The sequence below is a fragment of the Podarcis liolepis genome (assembly GCF_965112155.1).
Source record: "Podarcis liolepis genome assembly, chromosome: 4".
Taxonomy (NCBI): domain Eukaryota; kingdom Metazoa; phylum Chordata; class Lepidosauria; order Squamata; family Lacertidae; genus Podarcis; species Podarcis liolepis.
In genome coordinates this window covers 54,320,437-54,341,512 of record NC_139558.1, presented here as the reverse complement: position 1 = coordinate 54,341,512, position 21,076 = coordinate 54,320,437, and the positions used below count along the sequence as shown (strand labels likewise).

The window sequence follows — 21,076 nt, the reverse complement described above, 5'->3', positions numbered from 1 at the left end:
CAGCAAAGCCTTCTGGGACTTGTAGTCTGTAGCCTTTTCCTGTGTTGAATGGCTGATTGTAAGGTAGTGTGCCTTTTAAATCACAAAATGAGTGGCGTTGCTAGGATTGTTTGTAATAGTTTTTCTTTTAAATATTAACTTTAATAACTCATGGAAGTTGATGGCGTTGTGGGCATTGTTTTCAATATTTTGACCTTCTTAAAAGAACCATGATCGTCAAATAATGGCTATTACGTTTACAGTCGTTCTGCACCTTTGAGCAGCGGTGCCTTTAATTCTCTGAACCTTTACTTGCAAGTAAGCTCCGGTGAAATCTGAGACACGTTACTTCGGCGAACATGCATGGGATCAGATTGCACAATGCACATTAAAAGCTGGGTGGCTGAAATTCTCTCCCCCCCCCCCCCGCTTGCATAATTTGCACAGGCGTGAGAGTTCCGGGACAGGACATTGTAGCTTCCTTGCTCCTCGGTTAGTCTGCTGCTACAGCGCTGCCATGATTCAGTGTGTCATCCTAACTCAGACTTACGGTTTATCTTCTCCAGCTAAGCCATAACCTTAGTTACAGCTTGTAATTTGTCTTGAGTAGAGCAAAGCACCCACAATCTCTTCTATGGGAGTCCATGTGTTCATGCTAAGCCTTGGTTTGGTCTGCAGACTAGCTCTGTATTAGATGCAAAAGCCCAATTTAAAATGTATCTATGCTTATCTATAACGCAGGCGAGGAAGTGCGTCTTTTTGCACTCAGAATTTACAGAGCTAGGGAGAAGAAAGCTTCACTTCTGCCTTTGGTATCCTATGCTGCTCTGATGCTATTGAAAAAGTTTCTATCTGCATAAGGGCATTTAGTTGGCTAGTTGTGAACATGACCAGTTAATTGGTTTCCCAATCTATTTAAGTATTGTATGCTTATGTATTTTATTTATTTAAAATATTTTCATACTGTCTCTCATTAAAAAACCACAAGGGAATTTCATAGTAATACATAATAATATTATTTCATAATAATACATTTCATTAAAATTACAGTAACATAACTGCTGGTGCATGTCTTCTAGCAGAGGGGAAGTGATTCCACAGGTGCAATGCCACAAGCAAGGCGGCTCTACCACTGCTTATTGTAAAGGTATACTTGAGCAGAAATGAGGACCTCACTGGCACATCTCTATGCCACGTTAGCAATTTGCAACTTTAGCATTGGTGTCAATGTGAAGAGAACAGTTGCAATATGCTTCAGATAAACAGACAAATAGCAGTGGTGGAAAACCTTTGGTCCATGAGGCTATTTTCCCCAAACCGCTCTGATCTACCCCACTCCTGACATCAGGTGGGAGGCAGGTAAAGTCAGGGCCTTCCTTTTGATGTGTGTCATAATGACATCAGGCGATTGACAGGTAGGCTTGTGGAAATAAGGATCTGGCCTGCCCTGTTGACAATCGCTGGTGTGCGCACAAACAAACAAATTTGACACTAATGAAGCTGTGCTGATGTGAACAGCTAGGAGAGAAAGAACTCTGAGATGGCACTGGGAGAAACAACCAACTTCATTGTTCCCTAAGGTGATAATATGAACACACCCTAAATCAGCCTTTCTCAACCTTCTGTCCCCATCTGTTGTTGGACTACAACTCCCATCATCCCTAACTATCAAGACCAGCGGTCAGGGATGATGGGAGTTGTAGTCCAACAACAGCTGGGGACAGAAGGTTGAGAAAGGTTGCCCTAAATTGTTCTTCCCAAAAGCTGTTCTCTCCCTCCTCCCCACCTTTTATTTATTTAAAGCACCAATAGCAGGTTAACTACATGTATCTGCATGCAATGTGCAGGAAGATTTTTAGTCTTACACATGAACCTTATTGTTGCATGTCATGTGAGGTTGTAACTCTCCTGATTGACCCAACTGGAATCTGTAAGAGGGAAATAGGGTGACTGGCTGTTATAATTTATATTATTCAGCATTTTTATCTCAGACTTTATAGTAAGCCCAGACACTTAGTCTGGTCTCCTTTTGCTGAGAGAGACTGTATGTATAGCTTGGGGACAACAAACCATAATGGGTACAGATTACTTGTATCTACACTTTATCTGACTTTTTGTGGGGAAACAAACATGATACCAGGGCTTTCAAGATAGTTCTTAACCTTGAACACAGAACATGTAAGGTTTCTCTTTAAGCTGCTGATATCAGTGTAAAGAATTCATGCTTCTGTTAACATATCAATTGGAGGATCTTGCTTATCGGACACACAATTCTTTTCAACTCTTGTTTCCTGCCTAGGGCTAGGTGAAAATAGTATAAGAAGCAGTGTAAGCTGGAGAGAGAAGGTACTGGAAATTACATCTTGCACAGTGGGTACTTGAAACGGACATAGAAGACAAGTGGTTTCAGAATAAAAGTGCATTCTGCAACTGTAGTCCTAAGCACACTTACTTGGAAGTAGATTCCCTTGAAATCTACGAGTTACGTACTTCCAAATAGGTGGTAAGCATCAAATTGTATATTGGATAGAAATTTGGGGGAGTAAGGTCCATGAAAAGGTTCTGAGTCAAATAAAAACACTTCACTGTTGAACAAAATCAGAAAAGTAAAGAGAAAATTATTTTCCCCTCCCATTACTGGCATTTTATTTTAATAAAAGCACTGCTGATTTTTTGCTCTGGGATGAAGAAAGCATGCATGCTGGGCGAAGTGTGAGAGGAAAATGTTTCTGGACTCATTAAAAAACGAAGACTCTGGAACACTGACAGAAATACTTTTCAAGTTTAATAGCCTGGATGTTGCTTCTGGGGCCTGATTTTCTGTTTTTCCTGAGCTTCCATTATTTATTTTTCCTATTTTGTTCCATATACAAAGAGTGGTTTTTGGATTCCCTAGCCTTTAACTTCTTCTTCTTCTGCTGCTCTTTCATTTCTCTCCTCCACTGTTAGAGCCAAACAAATTCAGCCAAGCCACTAAAACAGATGGGGAAGCCCAGTTTTTGGCCCCCAGGCATCTTGTGGGCAGCTTGGCAGTTAATATACCAAATCTGGAGACCCTTTAGTACACCATCTAGACAAGCTAGTAGATCGGGGCCAAATCAGTCATTTTAAATTATACCCACTTAAAGCATATGCCTGGCTAGACTTGCTGGAACAGAAATGTTTTTAGCAGGTGCCAAAAACCAACACAGTGAAGTTGTCTGCCTCTTATCAATGGCCAGGGATTTCCAAAGAGTATATGCTTCCACACGAAAAGATCAATTTCTTGCAAGTGCTAAGCTATCATTATGCAGCACTTGTAGAAGTGCCATTTCTATGGATCTATGCAGTTGAGTGGGCACATAAGGGCACCCACATGTTTGAATGTTTCCCCACATTAGATACCTCCTATACACGGGAACTGTACCTCCCAAAGATAGCACAAGGGTTTTCTTAGTATTCCCACTTTGTACGTAGAGGAAGGACATTCAAATATACAATACCCTGGCTGCAACCTGAATGAATATAGTCCCAGTCTGACTGGAAAACTTTATGGTGAATATATAGACTGACTCTCTGCCTTCAGTAGCAATAAATAAAATACAGTCAACCTTCTCTGGAATCTTAACTGGCTTGGTTTCTTTACGTTTTATCTGGAGTTATAGTTTTGTGTGGAAGGAATACTTTCATTTATTTGGCATTAAAACGGGATCAGTTCTGGTACGGAATGTTCAAGTTCTGAGAGTCTTGCCCTCGGTTTATAGGGGTTCCTCATTCCCACACCTAATTCTCCACACTCTTAATTGCCTCTCAGATGGATGCCAAAATAGACCTCACAGTCCATTTCCTCCTGTTCGTTGCACTAGAGGAATGAAATACACCACCACACAATCACCCACACTTGTTGTTTCCCCCTTGCTGACTCTTAGACCTTGAATTTCTACTGTTAGAACTTTAATGTATTTATTCCACAGAAAACTACCAAACCATGACCCGAAAGTTAGTCATGACTTCCTCCTGTTGGTACCAGTTGCCCTTCCCCTGAAGTTCGTTCATAGACTCACTTACCTGGGAGAAAGCTCCATTAAATGTTGTGGGATTTACTTCTAAGTAGACTTGTATAGGATTGTGCTTTTATTAGGACTTTGTCACAATTAACAAGCTCACAGTGCAGCCAGTGTGGCTTTTTTAGCTGAATATTCTGGAATTTTCAACAGGTGGAAAGGGATTGCCCTGTACAGCTCTGGCACCTGTCTCTAACCAGTCAATTCTCTGCTTTCATTACACTCCAACTGGTTGCTGTTCCTGTCACTCAGCAGATAAACATCTCCCATTCAGACACTGAGAGCTTTCTTGAAAGTTCTGTATCTGTCTAAGCAGCAGGAGCCGTGAACTTCCTACACAACTATATAGTCAACACTTCTTATTATATCTTAGGACAGATTGGCTGGATATTTTTGTCAGGTGATCCTACCTCCAGCAGTTTCTCATATATATCAGAGGCACAAATAAACTATCTGAATATCTTATTTTTCAGGTGGCTTTTTTTACTCCACTCGTTTCTCATAAATCTGACCAGCACCGTTTGCTTCTGCCTGAGGTGTAAGCCTTGACGTTGTTGCTGAATCAAAATGTGGCTAATGAACTGGAAGGTGAGGACCCTTAATTTGTAAAAACCTTGCATGCTACTTTCTAAACCAAAGAGCTAAGGAAGAAATAGTTCTGCATGTTTTGTGTGGATGGATGACTCTGTCAAAGAAAATCCTTGGTTTAACAGGAACATATACCTGCATCTTCAAATACCTGCATTTTTCTATTATGTGAATTCATTGCTATGCAAGTGTAGTCAGTCAGCAGTTAAGAAACAAGTTAAAAGTCTTCTAATTTAATATTTTCAGCAACAGTAAAAATAAAATACAATTATTTACTGCATGCAATGTTGTTGGGTTTTGTTTGTTTGTTTGTTTGTTTGCACCCAAGTTCCTTTACTATTATCTTGTTTTTTCAGCTGCTGACAGACTACAGTTTGTCTCAACAGATGAATGGATGCTTTAGGCTCCCTGGTCTTATGCTATATGTCTGTGCCCTTTCCTAGTCCTGCCATTAGACAGATAATATCTGCATTCCTGTGGGTTTGGTGCACGCGAGCCTCTCTTGCCACTTACCAGAAAAGAATTTCACATGTCTTGAACTGTAGCGGATGACAGTTTAAAAAAACCGTGTGCATGTGTTGTTGTTGTTTCCATTTTAGGCACTGGAAAATTTCCCACTGCTAATGTACATTTTAGCAGCTAAAACATTAATCCTTTGCTTAGCATTTGCTGGGGCAAAAATGTACCAGAGGAAAAGGCTTGAGGAGAAAATGAAAAAAGAACAGGAGGAGAAGCTGAAAAGGGAAGAGAAAAAAGAAAACTGAAACGTCTTAAGAGGTATGGTCTGACTGGAAAGAATGCTTGAAGTGTTTCTTGTCTGCTTGAAGTGTTTCTTGTCAGCCTTCAGTAACCTGGTGCCCTCCAGATATTTCAGACTACAACTCCCATCTGCTCTAGCCAATGCTGGCTGGGACTGATGGGAACTGTGCATCTACAAAACAAAGAAGCACCATGAGAGCCATACACTATGAAGCAACCTGGACTCTGCAATAATAGTCTGAGGCCCTTCCTCAGGTAGCCCCTCCACAAGAGGCCCTGAGGGCAGAGAACGGGCTTTTTCTGTGGTGGCTCCGCATTTGTGGAATGCTCCTCTAGGGAGGCTCATTACATGCCAGGCAAAACATTTCTCTATAACCAGGCCTTTGGCTGATTGAACATTCTATGGCCTTTTAAATGCTTTTGTAGAGGGATTACTGGTTTGTTTTGGTTTTATTATGTATTTGGTGTTCTCATTTTGTATTTTTATGTTGTGCCCTGTGATCCTCGGGTGAAGGGTGGAATAAAAATATAATTAATAATAATGATAAATATAAAACTTTGCAAAATTACAGTTAAAAGGGATTAAAGTTTTCCTTAAACTGTAAACATTTTCCAAAGGCATACACCTTTTGCCTGCCCTCTCACAAGCTCTTTTGTACAAGATTGTAGCTTACAGGCCACCCACCTATTCTCAGATGATAATAATAATAAATTTTATTTATACCCCGCCCTCCCCGGCCAGAGCCGGGCTCAGGGCGGCTAACACCAATAAAATCACAGTAAAAACATAATGGGGGGGGACCCAATTTAAAATACAGGTTAAAATGCTATTTAAAATAGAGTGGAATGTGGTATGTGCAGGTCTGTTTTGTGGCTGCCCTTCTCAAAAAATGGATCATTAAACCTAGCAGGGGACAAGTTGGCTGAGAAGCAGCTGCAAGGGGGGAGGGGGGAATACCAAGTAGAGGATTCCCCAAACATCTACCCCCACCCCCACTGCTGATTCTCCTCTGCAGATCATATCCTCTTGGCACCACTTTGCGGATCCCAATATATGAAGTGGTAGTGGAACATGAAGTTCCATCCTAAGGTGTGTTATGACCTGGTGAATCACACAGTCCTAACAGGAATATAGGAAGCTGCTTTGCATTGAGTCAGACCATTAGTACACCTGTCTCAGTATTGTCTGCATTGACTGACAGTGACTCTCCAGATGTTCCCAGGATTTCCTGGAGTGACCTGGGAGCTAGTCAGATGATCTGCCCCTGAGCTGTGGCCCTTCCCACAGATGTCCCAAGGCATCCACATGGGAAGACTGCTGCTGTTTTAAAAAATCAACTACTGCAAATATAACTCTTTCTTTTGTGTGTGCAGATCTGTAGCCGTTTGGCAGCTTGCTTGGATTCCTTTCCTGGGAGAGTTGAAGACTTCACTGAAACCGAATGCTGTGCCAGAGAAACTTAATTCCCCAAGAGCAACATACCACAAGTGTGTTTGATTTTTATATTATTATTTTCCTGGTATAAGTAAGAAGAATATCCTGTCAGCTATTTATATAATAAAAGCTCTGTTTGTAAAACTGATTTAGTGTTGCGTATAGGAAATGGTACATGTCAGGTTGCTATGATAGAAGGGATTGTCTAGTGAAATCTTTCCCTGAAAACAAGATGAGTTAAATTGCTGACCTTCTGCATTTTCCTCCCACAGGTACTGATATAGCTAAAGTTGGGTATGAATGCCATTGAGAAAAATTGGACTTGAGTTAGCCCTGTCTGATCTGCTGGTTTTGAAAGGAATTTTGTTTGGAGTACAATAATCAGGAAATTTACATTTGGTTTAAAAGGCATCATTTTCCTCCCCCAAAACATTGTGTTTCAAACTCAGGTTTGAAAACTTAAGTATGAAAATCCAGCTGTCACCTATTTACTTTTAACAACTTCCTTTTGCACTGCGCTACTTTGATTTTGCTATGGCTGCAATCCCGTACACCTTACCTGAGACTAAAGTCCATTTAAATTATTGGGTTTCTGATTAGGTCTCTCAGGCTGCAGTCCTGTGCACTCCTGCTTGGAATCAGCCCCATTGGACACAGTGAAACTTACTTCCGAGCAAGCTTGCACAGGCGTGTGTTGTATGCCTGATTTCTGCAGGAGTGTTAAGCATTTGTGGAACTGCTGTTGCTATCTGTGGGACTTTAAAGTGTTTAACTGAAGCTGTTCTTCGGGTTTTCTTTATAAATTGTAAGGTTTGCTAAAAGAGTTGGTTTTTTTTAGGTTGCTTGAGTAATTACAATTAAATTGATGTCTGTACTAGATAGTGGATTTAACTTGGATGTATCAGGAATGGGTTTTATTCTTCTTTTTTTTTTAGTAAGAAACGCACTGGTTTATTATTATTATTATTATTATTATTATTATTATTATTATTATTATTATTATTATTATTATTATTGTTATCACTGTTCAGAGCCAGGATTGTTACAAGCCAGTGTCAAAGTCTGGAGAAAGTTCCATGCTGTAGCAAAAAGTTGCTTTCATGAAAATGGGAAAACTTTGATGAACCTATTTATAATTCTGCTTAGTAAACTGCAGGCAAGGTTTAAAAACTGTGAGAAGTTTGAGCAACTGATAGGGGAAAATCTGTGTTTTACCAGCTCTGCCATTGCTGTGCCTGTCTTCAACTGGCCAGAAGGCACTGTCTCCCTGTCACTATAAGCGGAAAAAGGGATCCTCAATTTATTTTGTTTTGGTAACAGGTTGTAGAGGCCTCACTCTTTTTGAAAAACAAAAACAAACAATCAAAAAGCCGAAGCCCTTAAGAAATGGCAATAGAAGCTACACAGGAATATCATTTTTAGTACACAAATAGTGTGAGGCCTATATCTATCAATCTATGCTGCCATCCTGTGGAAATATGGTGAACTGCTATAACCGGCAAGACTGGATAGCATGATTCATGCTAAACAGAGACAAGTATGATTAGTTACAAATGCAGCCCTATAAATGCTTGGCAGCAAACGTCACTGAGCTCAGGCAGGCGTACTTCTAAGTTAGCCCTGATTGCAGAAGAGCTGTGTGCCCCCTCCAGTCTATCTGCCTATCTGCTCCTGCCCCCAAGAGAATTCCAAATGCCTATTTTTGACTAGTCCAGCCGCCTAAGGCCTGCCAAAGCCCATCAGAAATTCAAATAAAGATGAATTTCTGTCTACATCACTATGTTTGGATTGCTTTTCTCCTTGGATTAAGAAACACACGATAGAGTCTCTCTGCAGCATTGTAGCCAGTTAGCTGTTCTGCAGCCATGACCAATCACAGGATTTTGTTTTTATTTTGAGGGGTGCAAAATAAACACACATGCATTCACACACACATAAATAGCATCAGTGAACATGCCTACTCTTTCTGGTACATATTTATTTGTTTCATACAATTTATATACTGCTTGACTGTTAGAAACCAAACACTCAGAGCTTCAACATCAAGAACAAGGGAAACTCCAAGTGCATTTCAGTAATCCAATCTCTAAGTCCCCAATATATGACATAAACTTGATGGCCTCCCCAAAGGGGCTGGCCATTGAATGGGAGATAGCATCTTTACTCATCCAGCTCCTAGCTGATGATACACAGGCTGCACTTTCAAAATATTGATATGGTTCCTGGATTAATTTTTTTGGGACAGCTCCTTATTATAATCCATTTCTATCTCATCTAGATTTCTATTTTCATTCAAAATTGTGCAAACTATTTGGGGATGAGTATTTTAGAAAGGAACCTGAGAAAAGGGTGTCTGGCATTGGATGAAACTGTGGCAATTGGCTGTAGGTGGTTTTCAGATGAAACCATCGCTAATTCAACAAGAAGAATGGCAATTTCACCAGCTTGTTCAAGTGCAATATGCTCTGCTGGCAGAACATCATAGATATTACTTGGCATGATTCTGTTATTAGAAATACAAGATTATAAAGCATTTCCCAAAATCTTGGAAAGTATTTCATGTGCATTATCTTAGCAATCATTAAAGCACCTTGTAGATTCGTCCTGCAATGTCTCCCAACATTATACTTACAGTCTGAGATTGAGAGATTGGTAAACGGAGTGCTCCCAAACCCCAACAAACCACCTTGACGGTGCTATAGCAATCGGGATTTAATAATGTTTGATGCTTTGTTATGTTTTATATATTCTGTAAGCTGCCCAGAGTGGCTGGGGAAACCCAGCCAGATGGGCAGGGTATAAATAATAAAATTACTATTATCATCATCATATTATTGGAGCTGTCTCAGGATCTAGTGCAGGGGTCAGCAACCTTTTTCAGCCGTGGGCCGGTCCACCGTCCCTTAGACCATGTGGGGGGCCGGACTATATTTTGGGGGGGAAATGAACGAATTCCTATACCCCACAAATAACCCAGAGATGCATTTTAAATAAAAGGACACATTCTACTCATGTAAAAACACACTGATTCCCAGACCGTCCACGGGCCGGATTGAGAAGGCCTGTGGGCCGCATCCGGCCCATGGGCCTTAGGTTGTCTACCCCTGATCTAGTGGATCCTAGGCTGTTTCAGCCCCTTACCACATCTGGAGGGCCCCACCTAGGGAATTTCTTTGGGCTAAAGCCAGTGGGAATGCTTGGCAGATGGGACAGGGACTCCACACTGGAAGTATGATTCTGGTCTCGCTCTGTGGGTGAAGGCCAGTTTCACTCTCTCCTCCCTCTGCAGTTCAGCTAATCTTATTCACTACCTTTTGTCTCTCTTGAGTTTCTGCAGATATGCCCTCCTCATACCTAGATTGAATGAAATCTCTCTATTCAAATGACACCTGTAAACCCAGCACCATATTGCTTATTGTCGCCTTAAAACTCTTGCTTTTATTCACCATTGCTATTGTCGATTTAGAATTATAACTCAGAAAGAGAATCGATGTGCACATTTAGCAAATCAGCTGGCCAATTTTCAATCATTTTTAAAAATATGGATGGAAGAAAGTTTAAGTAAACTTATCCAAGTAGTAGTTTTCCCATCTGCGCACTTTGTTTACTGCTATCTTCCACTTGTTTGGGCTCATCTTCTCGATTCCTTTCCCAAGCAGATCACTGAAGAGGATGCATTGGTATGAATAGGTCTTCTCCAAAGTCGTCAGGGAGAACTCCTTTCTGTTATTGATAATAAACCATTTCAAAGAGGACCAGGCAGCATCCATAGGGTGGAGGTGGTTGTAGGGGAAAGGCACTGAGAGAAGTTCATGGCCTGTGGCCTTGGCAACCTCAGGACAGCACTTGATGCTTGAGAAAAAAGGGAGAGGTGTAAACTGCGGTTCGCTTATCTCCACCTCCTGAGTGGACTCATCAATTTTCACTCTCGGCTGTCTTTTTTCTTTGACCACAATGGCACACTTCCCATAGGTTATCGACAGGAAGTCACAGAGTTCCTGAAAGACATCTTCTGGCTTGTCTAGGGGCAAGTCATCCCTTAGAAACACTCTGTATCTCCATGGTACCCACCCTTGACTGTTGCCGGCATGTACGACTGTCCATACAGGCCAGTTGAGGTCATCTTCATGAGGAACCTTTTCCCCTGTTATTAGACTTTCTGAAAGATCAGTTTCTCCTAAAAAGATGGTGTTGTAGCCTGTAAGTTGCAGTGCTCTTAGGGTTTTCAAATATTGCAGGCATTGTTTCCTTGTGCTAGCATCGAGAGAAGTCCGGTGGATTATGTGCTTTAAAAGCGGGTTTACAATGCGAAACATCTTGTACCTTCAGGTGAAATTGAAGTGCACACAAAGTTCTGATGGTGTCCAGGACAATGATGATCTCACAATGGATTTCATTGCATATGTTATTCAATAGCATCCTAAAAAAACCACAGCCTGAATGATGCATTCACATTTTAGCTGGGTAAACCATGGAGAAAAACAATTGTCATGCAATTGTAAAAAAAATAACGAATTGTTTTTATTAACAGTGAACACAATGTTTATCGCATAACTAAAGAGCTGCTTCTTTCGTTTTCAAAATTAACCACTGCTGGTTTGACCAGCCACTGCTGTTTCCTTCAATATCTGCCATTTTCTCTTGTCAAAAAAAGATGGTCAAAGGGAAAAGGCACTAAGAAGGATTTGCAGAAAACATCATCAATCACCCACCCACCACACCACTAAATGAGGAATTTTGTGCAGAAATTTAAAAAAGCATCCACATTGGGGCAGTTTCGCTCAACACTTCTGGTTTTTCTACAGTAGGGAAAAAAGGGAGGATAATGAGGGAAATAAACTGGAATACAGTGATACCTCTGGTTATGTACTTAATTTGTTCCGGAGGTCCGTTCTTAACCTGAAACTGTTCTTAACCTGAAGCACCACTTTAGCTAATGGGGCCTCCCGCTGCTGCCGCGCCGCCAGAGCACGATTTCTGTTCTCATCCTGAAGCAAAGTTCTTAACCCGAGGTAATATTTCTGGGTTAGTGGAGTCTGTAACCTGAAGCGTATGTAACCCGAGGTACCACTGTAACGACCTAAAAACAAATATGTCACACGGATCCTTGGAAACAACAGCAATGAAATGAACAGCAGTGAAAGCATTACAAATTGCATAGATCAGTGCTACTCAAACTTGTGTTCCATGGACCTGTGCCAGTTCACATGAGCCATCAGTTGCGGGTCCGGGGCGACTCCACCACAGCCCAGTGTGGGATGCTACAGGGGCTGAATGTGATACCAGTCTCTGGCACACTGGGAAAAACAATTGTTGGTCCACTATGTCAGATAGTTTGAGAATCTTTCATCTCTGTTTGGATCTTCAGAAACTGAAGGTCCTGATTTGATTTACTTAGCTCTGCCCCATTTGTCTGGCTGGCTGGCTCATTCCTAGCCAAGTTATGTGAGACTTATTACTGAAGTGACTGTATACCTTCCCACAGTAGAAAATGTTTATCAAAATATGGAGCATTCCATAAGCCTGGAAATTGCTATAGGCAACGAAGCCTAAGTGTGAGTTGTGCATTTGCTGTTCACTGATCCCTATTGGAAAAGTACCGGGATCAGAGTAATATGAACAATTAAAGTTAAAACAGGTAATGTGAGAAATCAGCCCCTTTAATCATTCCCCCCCCCCCAGCTGAGACATGGATAGATTATTCCAACATTATCGGATTATTTTATGAATGTGATGTGATTGTAAGATTCAGGTGGCACAGGTGCTGAAATTTGCTTCCCGTGGCCTCACTGAGACTGGTCTATGTGGAAACACTAATTGGATCACAAAACAGACCTTTGCACATATTAAAAATGTGCATGGGTTGTATGTGTTTAGGCTTTCTCTGTACAGATGCCATCTGCTGCCAGTTGCCTGTACAAAGACTATATTTGTCCACAGAGCCAATCTGGGTGAAGGTTAGGGGTGAGGCAGAGGGCACAGCCCTGCTCCCCTCTCCACAGTCAGCCTACTCACACATCCCACACACACCCAATGTGTGTAAATGGCTATTGATACAGACGGTGCCTCCTGTGACATTTAGCAATCTTGTTAATGTATTGGCGTACTGATACTGGTACTGATCTTAATAAGGCCAATGAAGATTCTTGGGTGGCAGAAAGGATTTGCAATGTTTCGTTTGTTTATTTTTTGAAAAGGATATGGATTAATAGAGTATTGAAGAGGTGGAAACTGGGAGATACTAGAGTTATGAGTTTTTGGGTGCCAGATCACTATAATCTCTGGACTCAACAAGTGTTACAATTTAATTAAGGCTTGGGGTGCTAAATTGTGTGCCTCATATCTCTAATCCCTGGAAGACTTAAAAGATAATTAAGACAGACTAGTTTTCCCTGAAGTGATAGCCTGAGTGATGGGCCATTAAGACAATAAAGGATCAAAGAACATGGTATGAGATGATAACTGGGAGGAGCCTCTCTCACTCACTGGATAAAGCCAGAGCATGGGGTAGAGAGTTAGGAGTAATGTGACCTAGAAGTAAAGTGGGAAGTAGGAGACTCAGAGCAACATTTGAGACTATTGTTCTGTTTGAATCCAAGGCTGCGGTTACGGGACACGCAAGACCCTTTTTGGCTGTTGGTGCTGTGTAGCCCTCCATCGTAGGCTCAGAGTGTATATATGTGTAAATAAACCATGTATCCTAAATATACCACAGCATGGGTTGGCAAACTAAGGCCTGTTAGCTGGATCAGGCCCAATTGCCTTCTGGATCCGGCCCATGGACATTCCGGGAATTGCCACGTGGATCGCCAGCGCGAGCGTTCTTTCCCTCTCCTTCCCTCTCCCTCACACAGTGGTGGCGGCTCCTCCCTCCCTCCTCCCTGGCTTCTCCTCCCCTGCGTAGAGGAGGAAGGGGGCTGGGCTTTGTTGGTGCCAGCAGCAGCAGTGCTTGAGCGGCCGCCATTTTAAGCAGCCCCTCTCCGGAGCCCTTTCGTGGGCCGCTCATCGTCCCTCCACCGCCACCACCAGCCCCTGCCCTCGCAAGACACAGGTAAGCAGCCACCACGGCTCGTGGTGCTCTTGCATCATCCCCCCCCCCAAATATAGTCCGCCCCCCAAGGTCTGAGGGACTGACCCCCTGCTGGAAAAGTTTGCTGACCCCTGTACCACAGTCTCTGATGTGCCAAAAGAAAACATGAACCCTTGGATAAGCCCCTGGAACCTGTGCTGCTCAGAGATTGGGGTGGCATAAAAACACTATGTTCCAAAGGAGGAGGAATTGATTTAGTAATTTGTCTTCTAGGCATTTGATTGCTCCAGAGATCTCTGTTTTAGATAAGGAACTTAGTTCCCACACCTACATAAATACAATGCTTTTGAGTAAGTATAAATCATCACAGCGTTTTAAGGCAGATTAGTGTGTACATGTCTACTCGATAGTAAGTCCCACTGAGTTCTGGCCCTGCCTGGAGATGCTAGGAAATTAACTAGGGACCTTCTGTATGCAAAGCAGATGCTCTGCCGCTGAGTTATCCCCACCATCATACTCCAAATACTCTAGTTGTGTAGAGTGTAAAAGTTAGATGCTGGGAGTGGTGGCAGGGATTAGGTGAACGGGATGTACACCTGGCCCTCTTCAAAACAACTAGGTGGATGATGTGCTCTTAGATCCCACACGACTCCCACAAATAAGTATAAACCACAACTACATACCAAAGCGTTTAGGTCAAAGTAGATATTTTATGTGTAGCCTGCCTTTGACTACTAGAAAAAGGCTGTGCTTTTAAATGAAATAATATGAAGGAGATGATGGTCATATCGAAATTAATATAAAGGCTTTCCCCAGAAGTACTAAGGGAAATCATTGTCATTCAATTGACACAGCAAGCACTTCATGATATTTTCCACTGCTTTGATCATGAGAAGGTGAAGGTGTTATTACCCCTTTTCCCCTTGAAAAGCATATAGAGCTGAAAGACGAAGTTGGAAGTGTGAGGCTCTTTCCCACTTCCCTTTTCAGCTCCAAGTGTTTTTTCAAGGCCCAGATTAATTCTACAAGCTCTTACGTTTACCTGATCCCTCAGAAAAACAAAGGGCGTGCATGCACACGTTTGCTCTTTTTGTCTCTTGTGGGGAGAGGGGTTTCATCCAGAGGAAGGGTGACAGAAGTGAGCAGAGTGGCAGAGCTCACGGCGCTTGCTCTAAAATCCAAATGTGTCTGAAAAGTTTGGTCACCCCTGATCAAGTACCACTTTACTCACCTCCCGACTTCATATCACAGATGTTAATTCCCTCCTCTGCCTTGCCCCCAGCAGTCAATAATAGGAACTGGGAACAGGAGACTAGTCCGTGTTCTGGGTAGAGTTTAGGGCTTGTCCACACTTCCACTTGTGCTGTGCTTCTGAGCAGTTTTCCGTTTACCCTGCCACTTTCCCCAGGAAAACCCACTCTTTACTGCTGAACTAAAGCAAACATCAATCTGCAGAAAGCCCAGCTGCTGTCTGGTCCAATTCAGCAGTAAAGAGCGGGTTTTCCTGGTGGAATTCACCAGGACAAGAGGAAGTGTGGACAGGCCCTTGGTTCTGCTCTCAAATTAACACGGGCCTTAGTTTAATCTGATTCTAGGCATTGCTGCGTTCTGTAAGATAGGAGACTTCATGCTAGGGCAAGCTTTTTAATTTTTTATTTTTTACACATTATCCACATTATACATTAAAAAAAATAAATAATCCACGGATCTTAATGCCAAGGGCAAAAAATGAAGGGTGCCCACAGGCCACAGCTAGAAGAACAAATGCCTTCACAATGGCATGATGAATAGCGTGAGGAAGGATATGGTTTTCTTCTTCTGTGAGAGACATGCCAAAAAGGAATATAAAAGGAGCCGTACAAGTCTGAGCTTGATTTCCCGTGCCTCATCTGAAGGTTCAGGGCCTGAGCAGGAAAGCTGTTGTGTCACTCAGGAACAGACATGTCCACTGTGAGCAAGAAGCTCGTATAAGAAGAGGCTCAATTAGTCCCACGCTTCAGTGAGTAACAGAATCACCAGTGGTTAAGAAGAAGCTATCGTGCTGCATATGAGGTCCACTTTCATACGATCTTCACCACCGATTTTGCACTTGGAAGCTCAGTTGCTATTGTACAGCTGTTAGTCTTTTGGCACTGCCCAGGAAGGCTGGGCTCAGGTTTGACCTTTTGAGCAACCGCCGCTGGCAGTGTGGTTTTGCAGGAAGGCCTTTTCGCATTTCCCTGAAAGTTCTCGCGGTACAAATAGTCCATGTAATTTTCCCGCGGCCTGTGTACAATATTGCTGAGCATCATAGAAAACAGGAGGAAGCCAAAAAACCCAACAACAATCAGGATGAACAGAGAAGCAGCAATCTCCTCCTGTTCTTGAACATATGGGTTTGTGTAGTTACAGCACCCTCTTTTGTTCCTTTCTGTGATATAGGTATAAACCAACTTCTTCATCACATACCTTACTTCAGTTGGGTCAATATTCATTTTATTATCCAACTCAGGCTGCAAAAGGAGAGGGGGGGGGGAAAGAACATTCAGTCTCATGGCTGACATTAGAACTCTTCTCGATTGCATCAAACAAGCGCAGCAACTATTCACAGACCATTCTTTCTCAAAGACTTCCTTAATGAGCTGAACTGCAGATACAGCTTTATTTCTGTGGCAACTATAATGAAAATAACATGGATCCCAGTCACTTGTCAAACTGCTGCCGCCAGCTGAAAACCATTAGATTACTTCAGTTTGCCTCTGTCCTTTTGTGTCCAGTATCTAACACAGTAATAGATTTATGATAATTATTTGTCTGTGCCCTATGACATCAGAAAGAAAATAAAGCAGAAAATCAATCTGATGCGGTATCTTTGATTCATAAGCAGAAATTCTGCTATTTTCTACTATGCCAGTGTTCCATACTGAAATGTGGTTGAATGAGCTGCTTCCTTCTTTATCCCTTAGCACCCACCCTCACCTTCTCTCGCTATTTTTTAATAAAGAAATTTTCCTAACAGCACAAGGTATATTTATTTCTCATCGCCACCTGCTTTTCAGATACAAGGAATATCCCAATCCTCTACTCATCCTTTTATCTAACACCATCAAAATTAATTATGTCATATCCCCATTTGTGCTAAGTGTGGATCCATATGCACTGATAACTCAGAACCAACATGCAGGTTTTCAAACTACTTTATATTATATATAAAATAATACACAGATTTAGCATGGAAACAATGTACAGTTCCCATAAAATATATTATTATTATTATTATTAAATTAGACTTACAGTAATATCAGCCATGAGTTCCCTTTGGATGACAGCAAGAGCCGTCAAACTCAAGACAAATTGCAGCTCCAGCTAGGCTTCTTCCACTGAACCATATTAACCTATTCCATATATTCAATGCCTTCCCTTCTGGTCTGTAGCAGCTGCTTTATATCATCTGTTCTCCTCAATCCCTTTTGGATCTGGCTTTTGACTGTGGACAGCAAGGCATTTCCTTCCATGCACCTTTTTTAATTCTTTTTTTGTGTGGAGTCCTAAGGTGAGCTATCATTGGCCATGTGAAGCTACAGGAACATCCTGGATGATTCAGGCCTGCTATTCCTGGCAAGTCACCTTCCTCCTCCTCCTTTTGCATTATTATGCTTTAATGGCACTGTTTACTCAACCACAAGGCTTGTGACTGGTCCACCTGGAATCCCAGCACCCATTAATATTCAAATGGTCCCTGTGAGCCATGTGTCGAAGGAGTGAGATTTCCATTTTAGGGATATTTCACAGTAACAGTCATAGAATTGCAACAGCAGCAGCGGTGCCTGGTGCATGAACATCGGGAGTGGCAGGCAAGGAGGCTGACAGAAGGAGGAGTCAGAGCCAGTCTCAGGTGGAACTAATTCTAGTTTTGCATCCATCCCTGTCCCTGCTAAGGAAGAGGAAGCCGCTGCCCTGGACTGGCTGTAAGTATGAAGAGAGGCAAGTGGAGGCAGGCAGAGTCTGGTTGGGCAGTACCTCTTTTGCCCTAAAGGACCAGCTACCATGGAATGGCAGATATTTTACTTATTTATTTCTTAAAATTTATACACCGCTTGATTATAAAAAAAGTTCTCAAAGTGGTTTACAGAGAGTAAAATATAACATGACTTGTTTAAAAATTTAGAAACAACCCTTTAAAACATTCAAAAACAATAATAACAGCAGCGATGAACTAAAAACAAATTAAAAGGCACAGCAACATTCTACATGGATAGCTCAGTTAGTTGGAGCGTGGTGCTGAGAATGCCAAGGTTGCAGGTTCGATCCCCATAAAGGGCAGCTGCACAGTCCTCTGCACTGCAGGGGGTTGGACTACATGATCCTCTGAGTCCCTTCCCACTCTATGTCAGGGTAGGCTGGGCATACCCAATAAGGGCAATACTGTATACATTTCCCCCGTAGCTGTAATAAGCTGTAGCAAGAATAAACCCCTCATCCTGTCAAGAGAATATAAAACTAGAAGCTGCCTCACTCCAGACCTTCTCCTGCCATAAATCTTCTACTCATCCATGGCATTGCACTAGCGGTAGTGAAGACTTGCCACAACGGTGTACACTTGCTGGGGAAGGTGGAAGAGAGATATAGACCTGGAGAAGAGAGAGTTGGAAGATTTGGAGGGCAGGACAGAGTGAGTTCATCAGAGATTGCCGAGTTGGTGGTTAGAAAGGAGGGTAGAATGGGGCTGGGGGTTAGGAATGTGGAAGGAGAAGTGGGGTTTGGGGTTAGAACGGGGAAGGGGTGGGGTTGGGGCCAGGATGATGTAAGGAAGTGAGAGAGAGAGAGAACAGAGTGAATACGTGCAGAAGGCATTTCTCACACAATCCATTGATTCGTGTACATTGTTATGTACAAAGATACTGCACAAATTTGTCGGCCAAAAAGCCAGGTCCAGGCATTTAGTTGCAGAATAAATAAAAGAACATTGAAAAGCATAGCATCTCAAATGAGATACTATTTTAGTAAAAAATAGTATCCACGTCTTACTATTTTAGTAACACTTACCTAGACTTAGATGAACTGTTGTAAGGATGGAGATAATTGCCTTATCTTTTGTCAGGAATCAATTATGTATTGTGGTGCAAATCCTCTCAATGCTTCCTTTTGCTGAAAAGTAGAATACAGTTTGTGAAAATCAGGAATGCTCTCAAGGTGCCACAAACAGCCACAGGATTTTAATTCTTGTTCTGTCAAAACGAACCCAATCCCATTCAGCATAATTAAGACGGAGGAGCCACAATTCCTTCTCCAAGCTGCCTTATCATGTGGAGATCTTGAATATTACACCAGCGTAACAAGAGTGGTGCCCATCCCACATGCTTCACACAATATTCCTGAGCATTTTAGACAGATTGGTAGGCTACACAGACTCTGTGCTAACTAAAGCTAGATTCTCTGGCGAGACATCAAAACTGAATTCACCATCATTACAATAACCAGGAAGTCTGTTGTGCTGGTGGAAAGAGGGGGAATGGAACTGAATTTTCTGCATAGAGCTTGTAAGAGCATGTTTTGGTTGCAAATAATTGCTTACAGCCAGACAGGCATAATTATATTTCAGTTACCTAGAGGTGAGCAAGAAGTGTTGTTTCCCCACCACTACCCTCCAACTTACCTTCTTCTGCCCTGACTTTGAAGCATTATCTTGAAGCCATGTCAATATAAGCAAAAGAGCAAGGAGAAATGCTTCCTTCCCTCACTCTGAGTTCTTCTATAGAGGAAGGAACAGCAGCACCGCCTGCTGTGGGACGTGTGAACACTTGGTGCCCCTGAGGTGGAAACTTGGATTCCAACTCAGAATCAGTGAAATGTTCCACAGCTTGTGACCGTGGGAGGCAAGGGGATGAATTTGGGTGTGAGGCATTTTAGCCCTTCTCAAGGAACACAGGAACTGCCTTAGAGCAAGACAGACCATTGGTCCATCTAACTCAGTAGACTGGTGGACAATGGCTCTCCAGTTTTTCTGACAGAGTCTTTCCCAGCCCTACCTGCAGATGCTGGGGGTTGAAGCTAGAACCTTCCTCAAGCAAGACATGTGCTCTGCCGCTGAGCTACAGGGTCCTCTTCTACAATTCACTCTTTGGGTTTTTTTTAGCCTGCACAGTAAAATTATAGCAGGTGATGGCGAGGCGATACAATCTGTTCTAAAAACTGGAGAGCTATTTGTTTGGTTTTTTAAAATAATAATATATGTACACTGCTTTTAAACATTAAAAAAATTCTTCTCAGAGTGGTTCACACTATATAGAACAACCAGCAAAAGACCAACATAAATCCAGCATAATAATGTTGAGCAAGTCATGTTGATTACTAATGGACCAGCACCTAGTCTGGGCTTGTCAGCTCCTTTTAAGTTGTGTTCACCTTTGAAGCATACAATGCATCTTCACAGAGCTTCCATTGCCAGGAACCCCTAACAAACTACAATGCCCAGAATTCTTTGAAAGGAGAAAATGTGTTTTGAATGTGCACAGCCTTGCATTCCCTTTAGAAGACTCCACCCTGGCATTGTTTACTGCTTGTTTACAGCAGCTCATTGGGCTGCACACTTAAACGGCTTAAGCAGCTCTCCACATATGCAGTGCATAATAATAATGATAATGATAATATAATAATAATAATTTATTTATACCCCATCCATTTGGCTGGGTTTCCCCAGCCACCCTGAGTGGCTCACAATCATATTAAAAACATGACAAAACATCAAACCTTAAAAACTTCCCTAAACAGGCATGCAAGGGGGTGGGAGAAAGTCAAGAGTGAGGCTGTAGCATGCAAAACTGCAGAGGAGGAAAAGAAAGTTTGGGGGAATAGAAGGAAAGAGAGGATACACCAGCCATGTGTGAGGGAAGGAAGAGAAATAAATAAGGTATCTACATGGGTTTTTGTTTGTTTGTTTGTTTGTAAGTTGCTTTGGGTTGCCCTGGGCAAGATAAAGCAATTTACACATTTAATACATTTATTTTTTTAAAAAAAGAATTGAATGAAGAGAAGGAGGTAGAAGGGATGAATGGGCTGAGGGAAAGAAATGGAGAATCCCACTGTGCTGGGTCTGTTGGGCCTCCTGACCCCTCTGCTTCTCTCCCTCTTCCTCTCCCTCCCGCCACAGTGGATGCTGGCCCATTAGAGTGAATGGGGGCACTGCCACACCAATCTGAGACTACCCTTAGCCATCTCCCACCTGCTGATCTTCTTACTTATGACCAGTCAAGGGGCTCCTCT

General features: G+C 42.2%; 3 protein-coding genes and 1 long non-coding RNA gene across 7 annotated transcripts in view; 2 read left to right on the top strand and 2 right to left on the bottom strand.

Annotated features, from left to right (window-relative positions):
• SMIM11 (small integral membrane protein 11) lies at positions 1-6,952 on the top strand. 4 transcript variants are annotated; one of them, XM_083500276.1, is made up of 5 exons: positions 13-63; positions 2,279-2,482; positions 4,496-4,610; positions 5,210-5,387; positions 6,752-6,952. In XM_083500276.1, exons 3-4 carry the CDS (start codon positions 4,590-4,592, stop codon positions 5,372-5,374), a joined length of 186 nt encoding a protein of 61 aa, XP_083356402.1. In that variant the 5' UTR covers positions 13-63; positions 2,279-2,482; positions 4,496-4,589; the 3' UTR covers positions 5,375-5,387; positions 6,752-6,952. The 4 variants fall into 4 exon arrangements, with proteins under 4 accessions (XP_083356400.1, XP_083356402.1, XP_083356399.1 ...); XM_083500273.1 differs by having other exon boundaries at positions 6,744-6,952; XM_083500274.1 differs by lacking the exon at positions 2,279-2,482 and having other exon boundaries at positions 1-63; positions 6,744-6,952.
• The window catches only part of CLIC6 (chloride intracellular channel 6), a 131,872-nt gene continuing 117,551 nt past the window's right edge, over positions 6,756-21,076 (top strand). Inside the window, exon 1 of the mRNA XM_083500201.1 lies at positions 6,756-6,857. Coding sequence (XP_083356327.1) covers positions 6,812-6,857 — 46 coding nt within the window. The 5' untranslated portion in view covers positions 6,756-6,811. The remainder of the gene's footprint in view (positions 6,858-21,076) is intronic.
• Positions 10,217-11,187, bottom strand: LOC310705588 (protein FAM243B). The gene has a single exon (XM_083500253.1). It carries the CDS (start codon positions 11,118-11,120, stop codon positions 10,362-10,364), a length of 759 nt encoding a protein of 252 aa, XP_083356379.1. The 5' UTR covers positions 11,121-11,187; the 3' UTR covers positions 10,217-10,361.
• Positions 15,465-17,781, bottom strand: LOC310705600. Its single transcript, XR_014525398.1, has 2 exons — positions 17,108-17,781; positions 15,465-16,326 (listed from the first exon to the last, which is right to left on the bottom strand). It is a non-coding gene; the product is annotated as an uncharacterized lncRNA (long non-coding RNA).